The following is a 10,459-nucleotide window of genomic DNA, read 5'->3' as shown; positions in this document are numbered from 1 at the left end:
CTTGCTGCCTCTTCTCTGGCTCTCAGCCTGCCAAGCCAGCCAGTGTAAGCTGTGATGAAGAGGAGCAGCAGCAGCATGGGGTGGGGGGGGGGAGAGGAGGTGGGTGCAATGCAGGAGGGGTCCATTGAGGGTGTCCTGACCAAACCCTTGGAGTCATAATCAGCCAGAAATGACACCGTTCCGCTTGGAATGGCTAGTTTGTGTGTGCATGCACTACCTCAAGCCTGCCTTTTTCACTGGAATGCGGAATTTGGCTTCTGTTTCATGACAAGAAGCAAGTTTCTAGCCCTCATGAGGCACAGTCTGCTCAGATGGGAAGGCTCAATCTGCAGGAGTCTCAGCACACCGAAAGGTGGTTTAATAAGGCTGGGACTGAGATTCACTGGCCTTTAAAACTCCGTTCCGAGAGAAGCAATGCGACTTTGCTAGGTGAACACATCCTTACGGCCGCGGACCAGGACGCCCGAGCCTAGAACAGCCACCCTTCCCCGCCGCAGTTTTGCAGCTCTCGCTGCCACGATATTGGAAGAAAGCGCTATTAGAGTAATTCAACTTTTTATTAAAGTACAAAGAAGCAGAATATTGCATTGCGGTATAATACAGGGGACCCCCCGGTCGCTGAGCAGTGTCGTGAAGTGTTAAACGGCCCGAATACAGTGCCTTCTTCAGCCCCATCCTCAAGGCACACTCATGCTTGCGTCACATAATTCTAAAGGCAGGACGCCGAGATTAGACAGGCTACAGGGAGTGCAGTCTAGACAAAGTACAGGGTGTTAAGAATCATCACACTACAGAAGTCTGTTAGAAAATTTAAGAAATCCCACCAGAATCCTTATTACTTTTGACAGAACCCTAGGTTTTTGCCTTCCTCCTTCACCTGGTTGCATGCAGAAATGGCTCAGATACACGCTCCTTCTAAAACTCTTCCTCAGCATCGTCTTCCTCCCCATCGGCAGAATCCCGCCCAACCTCCTCGTAATCCTTCTCCAGGGCGGCCAGGTCCTCCCGGGCTTCGGAGAACTCCCCCTCCTCCATGCCCTCCCCGACGTACCAGTGCACGAAGGCCCGCTTGGCGTACATCAGGTCGAACTTGTGGTCCAGCCGGGCCCAGGCCTCCGCGATGGCCGTGGTGTTGCTCAGCATGCAGACGGCCCGCTGGACCTTCGCCAGGTCTCCCCCGGGCACCACGGTGGGGGGCTGGTAGTTGATGCCCACCTTGAAGCCGGTCGGGCACCAGTCCACAAACTGGATGGACCTCCTCGTCTTGATGGCGGCGATGGCAGCGTTGACGTCCTTGGGCACGACGTCCCCCCGGTAGAGCAGGCAGCAAGCCATGTACTTGCCTCGGCGAGGGTCGCACTTCACCATCTGGTTGGAGAACTCGAAGCAAGCGTTGGTGATCTCGGGCACAGAGAGCTGCTCGTGGTAGGCCTTCTCAGCGGAGATGATGGGGGCGTAGGTGGTCAGGGGGAAGTGGATGCGGGGATAAGGCACCAGGTTGGTCTGGAATTCTATCAGGTCCACATTCAAGGCCCCGTTAAATCTCAGGGAAGCCGTTACGGAGGAGACGATCTGCCCGATCAGCCGGTTGAGGTTGGTGTAGGTCGGGCGCTCGATGTCGAGGTTCCGGTTGCAGATGTCGTAGATGGCTTCGTTGTCCACCATGAAGGAGCAGTCGGAGTGCTCCAGGGTGGTGTGGGTGGTCAGGATGGAGTTGTAGGGCTCCACCACCGCGGTGGAGACCTGTGGGGCAGGGTACACGGAGAACTCCAGCTTGGACTTCTTGCTGTATTCCACCGAGAGCCGCTCCATCAGGAGGGAGGTGAAGCCAGACCCTGTGCCTCCGCCGAAGCTGTGGAACACCAAGAACCCTTGGAGGCCGCTGCACTGGTCAGCCTGCACGGGCGAGAGGAAGCTGGCCGTTAGGTTGACTGCCGGCATGGCACGATTCTGTGATAGCCCAGATCCAGGCTGGACATCGGGAAGAGCTTCCTCACGGTCAGAGCAATGCACCCGTGGAACCAGCTGCCTGGGGAGGTTTGGGCTCTCCCACACTGGAGGCATTGAAGGTGGAACTGGGCAGCCCTCTGAGTGGGATGGTGTGAACTGGTGTCCTGCAGCAGCAGGAGGTTGAAGCGATGGCCTTCATGGCCCCTGCCAGCCCTACGATTCTATGAGCTGGGTAAGTATGGATGCTGCCAACCTGTACCTGGAGCTTCCCTTGGGACCTTTTGTGGACAGGACCAGAGATGCCTCAGGCCAGTATCTTCCAAGCCTTTGATGGCCAAGTTTCTGACCCAGTCAAGGTCCAGCCATGTCCCTGTCCCACCATTCAACCAGAGTTTCTGGAGTGGAGGATCGCCCCGAGCATTCGGGAACCCTAACCCTGAATCCTTGAGTCTCCAGGGTGGACTAGTCTAACAAGTTCCCTGCTCCTGCAGAAGGTCAGAGCCCCTAAGAAATCGCAACCCTATTTCACCCTTCCCCAACCTGATGCCTTCCGGATGTTCTGCGCTACCAGTTAGCATCCCTGGCCATTGGCTGTGGGCCGACAAAAGCTGAAGTCCAACCAACTGGAGGGTCCCAGACTGAAGGAGGCGGCCCCAGGAGCTAGCCGCCCCTCCCGACAGCAGAGGTCTTCATACACCCCTCCCCACAATCCACTCTCATCCAGCCAACTAAAATGTGCTAAATTTGCCCCGCCACACAGGTGGGACCTGCTTTTGACAGCCAGGCCCACAGCGGTCACAGAATCCGTGCGGCCCCCTTGCATGTGAGTGGAAGCCCTGAACGCAGCCGGCTCCCCGGGAGAACCTCTGCTGTCACGTCAGGAGCGAGGACTGTCTGGCTGCAGGATGAGTGCAACGCCAGCAGAAGCCCCGATCTGGCCTCGATGCCTCATCGCCAGGCGTGTTTCTTAAATCGGCCTTCCCGGCCTCGGTGCCCTCCAGATCTGTAGGTCTACAGCTCCCGGCATCTTCCAAATGGCCCAGCACCGTGCCTCAGCGAGGGCTAGATCTCTGCGAGCCCTTTCCAGCCAGCAGGTCTTGCCTGCCGCTGCCCTTGCAAAGCGGGTGGCGCAAGGCAGCCCCACCCTCCGGGACCAGCCAGCTCCCGACCACAAATGCCGCGTGAGCTTGATCTGCCTTTCAAGTTCCTCTGCGGCATCCGGAAGAACCGGGCCGGCCGCTTACCATTTTGCGGATCCGGGCCAGGACCGTGTCGATGATCTCCTTCCCGATGGTGTAGTGGCCCCGGGCATAGTTGTTGGCCGCGTCCTCTTTGCCGCTGATCAGCTGCTCGGGGTGGAAGAGCGAGTGGTATGCCCCGGTGCGGATCTCGTCTAGATGGAGAAACCAGAGGGAGCGGGAGGTGTGACACGCGGGAATCGCCTGTTGCAACCCTCGATTTCTCGTGCTTACCTAGAGGAGGCGCCAGAAGATCCAGCAGGGGGTCGCCTCGCACTCGCCTTGGCCTCCAGACCCACCACGTCATGCTGCTGCATGACTGCAGCCCAGCGTCCCCTCATCTTTGCACGGCTGAGCCGGGGCGATGGAGCGCACCTGCAGAGCCAGCCTGCCCAGTGGGTTCAGTGGTGGGATGGAGCCCGCAACACCGGGGGGGCATCAGGCCAGGCGGAGGAGAACAGAGCCCTCAAGGGAAGAGTGCGTGTTGCTCACAAGCTGTGCTTGAGTTTTGGGTTTGTTGTTGTCTGAACCCAGCCGAGACAGCAAATTATGATGAACCACTCACAGCTCACAACCTAACAACAAGCCATGGTTTCTCAACATGGTTTGTAGTTCCTGGTTAGCAAGCCAGGATGACCCACGTTTCAGCAGGAACCCTCCCTCAGCCCTCGAGAGCAGGGTATCATTTGCCTGGGCCCCCCTCCCCCGCCTCCAAGGCCTGGGTGGGCTTCCCCCGGCTGCGACCCATTTCGCTTTCCCTGTGTGAAGCCCCCCCACCCCCCGTCGTTGCTTTCCATTGACCCACTGGGGGATGAGTGGCAACAGCTTCTTAGCTGCCCCAGCGCCAGCAGGAGAGGCTTGGGTCCCCCCTCCCCCCCTTACTCTTTTAAATAGAAAAAGAATGCTGTTTTACGACAAAAGGTGAAGAAAAGGAATGCAAGGGAGCAAAGCGAAGCAAATCGGTGCAGCCGCTCGATTTCTACCAGATTTGGCATTCTTGACGGCACGGGGGACTCCCTGGGCAAGGGGGGTAGCACCTCCGGGCTTCCCGCAGGCCTAAGCTCTCAGCAGCTCCAGGCTGGGGCAATGTCAGTGGATCATTTGGGCGACTTGGGAAGAAGCGGCTTCCGGTGTTTGACCCTCCCCAAGGACGGGGGCCACGCCTCCGACGGAGCACAAAGAGCCAAGTCCGCCATTCGGTTTCCCTCAGCTCATCACTCCTCCAGTCTTAAATCCGGCCCATCCCAAATGTTTCCCGCCTGAGAGAGACCCATTTCTCCCAAGTCGAGCGTTTTTGCATGAGCTTTGCTTGGTATGACAATGCACTTCGGAACCCTGTGTTCAGCTGGCTGCACGGGACTCCGGTGCTCCCACAGCTGGAGTGCTGTGCTCAGTTCTGGGCTCCACATGACAGGAAGGATTTAGCCAGGTTGGGGTCAGTGCAGCAAAGGGCCACTAGGATGGTGGCCGGATTGCAGGGAAAGCCATGTGAGGCAAGACTGAGGGAGCGGGGTCTCTCCAGCCTGGAGAGGAGGGGACCCCGAGGGGACCTGCTAGTGACAGGCAGGTATGTGAGGGGGTGCCCCGCAGAGGTGGGTCATGGCCTTTTTCCCCCTGCAGTGGAGTGCAGGACGCACTCAAATGGAGTAAAGCTCAGGGAACCAAGGTTTAGGGTGGATGCCGGGAAGTGAGGGTCCCCAGGGTATGGAATGGGCTTCCATGGGAGGTGGTTGAGGCCCCTTTGGTGAGGGAGTTCAAGGAGAGGCTGGACATGCACGTGGTAGGCATGCCATGAGCGGAGCTGGGGGTCAGATTAGATAACCCAGGAGGCCCCTTCTGACTCACTCTGTTTCTATGTTTCTATGTAAGTCACTCTGATTTCTTAGTAAGAAAAAGGGATATAAATCGAATGAATGAATGCATGCATGCATGCATGCATGCATGCATGCATGCATACATACATACATAAAAATGTGACTCGCAGGGATGGCTGCCCATTAGCTTTAAAGGGGGCTGGGCAACGTTATGGGGAGGCTGCCAGCAGCCACTAGCGCCAGGGCCGTGTTCCGCTTCCGCCACCATGGGCGATGTGTCTGCGCACGCCCGGAGCATGGGCACAGGCGCGGCTGCCATCCCGCCTGGGGGATCCTGTGGGCGACCGGCCAGCCCCTGGGAAGGGGACCCTGCACTCCCTGGGTCGGTGCTCTGGTTCAGCAGGGCTTTTCTTGGGTCCGCTGAAAAACTCAAATTTTGCCTGGATGCCCGATCCAGCTCGCATGATTCAGGGGACGGAACTGATTGGACTGCCGCTCCCCCGGGCCAGTGATGGCGGGGGGCTTGCCCCCGGCCCAGGGAATGTCTCGGGGGGGTTGACCCTCACTTTCCACCCACTTTTCTGCTTTGCTCCCAAAGAGGCACGGAATGCCGCCTCCCTGCCGCCTGGAGAAAGGGGCCCAGGGCCCGCCAGCCTCCTTCCCTGCTGCCCTCTCTGCTCACAGGCTGAAGAGAGCGATGGGATGAGGGGTGGTTGAGCTCACCCTTGTGGGGCACAGCAGCTGATCTCCCCAGGGTGGGCAAGTCCCCTTGTCCCCATTCTATCCCCAGGGTGAGTCTGGGGATTCCCACAGAGGTTCTGCTGCTGGTGCATGTTGGCAGGGGGATCCCGCTGCGATCCGATTCCAGATCGGAGACGGCAACAGCGGAATGCCCCCCAGGAGATTCCTCTGGGGAAAGGGGCTTGGAACGGAGACCACGCCCGTGGGAGGAAGGCCCGGTGGGACATGGCCGGATCGGGGTGCCACGCAGACGGCAAGTTTGCGCCCCGATGCAGGGGCTCAACAATGCAAGCGCCGGAGAAACGACTCTCCTCTCTCCCTACTTTTAAGGAGCATCAGGCCAATCTGCTGCTCCTAGCGGATCCGTGCAGGCCCCGTTACCAATAACAGTAGGTTCCAGGTCGATGAACACCGCCCTGGGGACGTGCTTCCCGGACGCGGTCTCGCAGAAGAAGGTCTCGAAGGAGGAATCCACTTGCTCCGCTTCCGGCAAGACCTTCTGGGCGGCCTGATTCCCGGGGATGGTTCCGTCGGCCTGGATCCCGTGCTCCAGACAGTACAGCTCCCAGCAGGCGTTGCCCATCTGCACGCCCGCTTGGCCAATGTGGATGGACAGGCACTCCCTCTGCAAAGGAAGAGGCAGAGTTGGGCAGGCTCCATCAGCCGGGGGGGGGAGGGGAAGGGGCTCCAAGGCAGGCGCCTGCTCCGCGTGTCCTCAGCCGCATCAGGCCGGCCCACCCTCAGGGTAGAGCACGTGCTGCTCACGAGCTGCCCTTGACTTCCGGGTTTGCTGTTGTCCGAACCCAGCCGAGACAGCCAATTAACTCACCATTCACAACCCCACAACAGACCATGGTTTCCTCCATGGTTTGTTGTTCCTGATTAGCAAGCCATGATAACCCATGTTGTAACCCACACTCGGCCCTTGAGAGTGGGGTACCATTTGTCTGGATCCCCCCCCCCCCGAGGCCTGTGTAGGCGTTCTGGGGCTCCAACACATCCCATTTTCCTGGCTAGGTTCAGCTGCACAAAAAACCCGTGTCGACAAGCGATGCAAGCTGTGGCTTCCAACAGGGCCTGGCCGAGCGTCTAGGGTGTCGGGAAGGGACAGAGTCACTGGCTGAGCGCTCAGGTCCTCGAGAAGGGCGAAGGAGGAGTCCGGGAAGGAGGGGACAGGGTCCTGGGGCCGCAGCAGCTGCAGGCCATGGCGAGTTGGGGGGCAGGGCCAAGATGGCCAAAGGAGATGGACAGCACGCTGATAAGGTGGCAGGCGCATGCACAGGGAGAAGAGAGGGTGCGCGGGACGGCACACGCAGGCGTGTGGGCCAGAGGCAAGGAAGATGCCGGACAGAGAGCGGCCCTCCATCTTCGGGGCTGCGGGCTGCCCTTCTCTTTGAGGCTGGCCCACGTCCAGGGGAATGCCACGGCAGCATCCGAAGGAAGAGCAAGAGGGCTTGGAGGCGGCCCCTCGGGGGCCTGCACCGTGACCCCCAGTGAGCGAAGGCGCCCTCCCAGACCCCCAGCTGGCCTTGCTTCGCTACGGGGAGACGTGTTGCACTTCTGTGCCCGTTTTAATCATTGCTCTACTTTTTCATCTGCACATATGAATCATCACGTGCAAACATTATGCAAATCGCTGCCGCAAATGTTCTCGGTTTTGGGCACGCATTTCCCCTTTTTGGCGATGCGGGGGGCGGTTTCCATGGCTCACCTGTTGATTTTAAATAGGCAGCTGCTCTTCGGAGCTCTGCATTTTTCAAGTAACAGATGCGAGGGTTCAAATGCAGCATGGGAAGAGTCTGTCCTGACCTATTTGCCAATCAATTGCAACTCAGGGAGAGGAGTTGCCATAAGACCTTGGTCAAGATGCCAGGCTTCCTCAACAGAGGAGCAGACTGGATTAGACATCTGAGATACCTCAGCCCAGACTCATGGATTTGGACAGAGACTTGAGCTGGCCACAAACCTCTCTGCATGTGCTCAAGTGTGAACTAGCTCCGGCAGACAGCGTGACTCATGTGCAAGAACACAGCTGCCACCAAAGCAAAATCCAGGGAGGGTTCGTCCACTCCAGCACTCTGCCTTGCCCACAACAGCAAGCCGGATGCTCCGGAAAACCCACAAGGAGAGAGGGACACGGTGCTGGCGGTGGCCGAGCCGCAGCATCTGCTAATCGAATCTGGAATCTGCCGTGCACTTCCCTTTGTGGCATGCGTGCCACAGCCGCTCTGCTCTCCACCCTCCCTCTCTCTCCAGCAGGACCTCCGCTTGCAGCTCTTCCTTCCCAATTTGCTAAAGTCACTTAGAGGACATTCCCCGGTGCAGCCCCCAGTTCTCTCAACAGTTTGCCAGGCGATACCACCTGCTCCGTGCAGAGCGGTGGCGAGCGTCCTCCACACCCCCAGCTTCAGCGGAGCGCTGGCAAGCAGGAAACCAGTCTGGAAGGGTTGGGGATGCCAGAGGTCCTGAGCACCGGCTTGGTGGCACGTGCCGCGTGACCCGAACCTCCAGTGCGTGTCTGCCTGCATGACTGTAAAAGAGGATCCTTTCCCAACTTTCCCAAGCACAGGCAAAACACTCTTTGGCCAGTTTTCCTAGTTAAACAAACTTCCACACAAATATTCAACGGGACAACCTGATAACAGAGAACAATAGCTCTTTGAATCCCGAATGTTGCTTGGAAAGAAACAAAGTCACAGTTCAGACATTCAGAATTGTCCTATTGACTTTCCCGGCCCTACTTGTGAATACACGGACAACGGATCTCAGCCTCAGAATAAGGTGCCGGACACTGAAGAAAAACACTCCTGGCTTTCCCCTTTCCCTGCAAATAGTTAGCTTAATGCAGCCTAAAACCTAAAGGCAAGACTTGGAGCCTTCCCGAGACTTTCCCAGAAGTTGCACTCGAGCCGTTTCCAGCTTCACTCAGGGCCACCGCCGTAAAAGATCTGGATGAAAAAGATGTGAAAACGAGACCAAACGTTGCTCTGTTCTTTTAACATATCAACCCTTTGGGATTACAGTAGACAAAGGCAACATGGCAGTTTCCTGTTATACAGGGGAGGAGGAAAAAGGGGTGGGGGTTGCAGGCTGCAAAAGCCAGTCGTCTCCCACCTCACCATGGTCCATATGAAATAATGTAGGCAAAAGGGCAGGAGAGAAAGAGAAGACGAAAAAGAGAGATTTGCACTCCAGGCTATCACTTTTTCGCCTCTGAATACACGGACAGGAAAAGGGAGCTCAGCTGTCAGAAACTAGACTCCTGATTTTGCAGGGAGATCGGCTAAGCTGCTGGAGAGAAAAGTGACACGGGGGGGAGAAAGAGAGACCCCCATAAAGTGCCCTTTTGCTGCAGCCTTGTTTTTACCTTATAAGGAGCAAACCACCCAGCCCAATAAACTTCACACTCGTCCATAACTTCCAGCAGAAAAGTGAACTCGAGAGTTGTGCAAGGGGCTCCCTGCACAGAGGACTCAATACGCCCCTCTTGCACAGCTTAAATCTGAACACGCGAGCCCACAATTTCCAGGCTTACCATAATGAGTCTGGATGCTTCCTTGATTTCAGCAAAACAGCTGCTTTCCCTGCTCCCAGCAAATTTATACCCCCGCAAGAACTGACTCCACCTGAAGACGGACTCTTCCGTTCATTTAAAGCAACAGAGGCACCCTTTAAAAAGTTTTCAGGAGAAGGTTGAAATTCACCCAAGCAGCCGACTGCTGGTTTGGCTCTAGAAAGCTGCCGTGCATGAGGGGTTTGGCATCAAAGGACTGCCGGAAAAACCCCATGCGGTTCATCCAAGTGCCTCCAGGCAGCCGTGCCTTGCAGAGCCTTGGGCTGGGCAGAAATTCAACTGGTCTAGGCTTTATGGGAAAGCTTCAGGGGTTTCATGTCTGTCGAACAGCGAGGTAGGGCTGTTTCTAGTCTTTCGGGGTTTGCGAGCACTTTCGCTCGCATCCTCTCCCTGCGAGGGTTATCCACGCGCTGGAGGTGCCCGGTTGGGCTACGGCGGTGGGCTGCCAACCAAGACAGCTCAGCAACTTCAGTGGGTGCTGCTTAGAGCGGCCGGGTGACTAGCCGCGTCCGGCCACTTCCACGCCGTGAGGTCAGCTTCCGGCCCTCGAAGTGCCGGGCTGACCGCCGGAGCCCCAGCTGGTTTGGGCATGGCTCCCCGCCACCTGTACCTGCTCAGGCTGCCGGGTCACCTTCAGAGGTGCTTCTCTGCTGCCACACTTGCCAAACAAACTCCCCAGACTGGCCTGCCTTGCTACGCTGGCATCCTTTTGGCACGAGGCAAAGACCTCGCTTTTCTGCCCAGCATTTTAGAGACCTTGTTCCAGGTTTTCACGTGACTTTGTAGATTCCTCTGCCGTTAGTTTTGCATTATATGGTGTTTTGTTGTTCTAAATATTTAGGCTGCATTGTTTCTTTTTAACTGCATTTTAAAATGGCAGTTTAGATCTGAACTGGTTGTAGTCCAGCCAGACAATGGCAGTTATTGGGCAGATTAGAAATATGCCATAAATAATAATTATTATATTTATATTCCACCTTTTCTCCAGAAGGACTCCAGGGTGGCTTAATTAAGCCTCTTCTTTATTTTATCCTCACGACAACCCTGTAAAGTAGGTTAGCCTAAGAGTCCTTTGCTGACCCAAAGTCACAGGGGGGTGGGAGCTTCACGGCCACGTAGGCGCTAGAACTCAGTTCTCCTGT

General features: G+C 57.0%; 1 protein-coding gene across 1 annotated transcript; it reads right to left on the bottom strand.

The window, feature by feature from the left end:
- Positions 1 to 538: 538 nt before the first annotated feature.
- LOC123022894 (tubulin alpha-3 chain) lies at positions 539 to 9,290 on the bottom strand. The gene is made up of 4 exons (XM_044429004.1): positions 9,279 to 9,290; positions 6,125 to 6,368; positions 3,195 to 3,343; positions 539 to 1,896 (listed from the first exon to the last, which is right to left on the bottom strand). The coding sequence occupies exons 1-4, from the start codon at positions 9,279 to 9,281 to the stop codon at positions 916 to 918; spliced, it is 1,377 nt and encodes a 458-aa protein (XP_044284939.1). The 5' UTR covers positions 9,282 to 9,290; the 3' UTR covers positions 539 to 915.
- Between the last annotated feature and the right edge of the window lie 1,169 nt (positions 9,291 to 10,459).

Source organism: Varanus komodoensis, unplaced genomic scaffold (assembly GCF_004798865.1).
Source record: "Varanus komodoensis strain SLA01 unplaced genomic scaffold, ASM479886v1 scaffold1, whole genome shotgun sequence".
In the NCBI taxonomy this organism is placed as follows: domain Eukaryota; kingdom Metazoa; phylum Chordata; class Lepidosauria; order Squamata; family Varanidae; genus Varanus; species Varanus komodoensis.
The sequence above is the reverse complement of the archived record's forward strand: the minus strand, read 5'-3'. Positions and strand labels throughout refer to the sequence as shown.

Excerpts from the sequence above, each read along its gene's own strand:
- LOC123022894 (XM_044429004.1), bottom strand. Across the intron at positions 3,344-6,124 it reads CCTGGAACCTACTGTTATTG|ACGAGATCCGCACCGGGGCA; the intron begins GTAACGGGGCCT and ends TTCTCCATCTAG. Across the intron at positions 1,897-3,194 it reads TGGCCCGGATCCGCAAAATG|GCTGACCAGTGCAGCGGCCT; the intron begins GTAAGCGGCCGG and ends TCGCCCGTGCAG.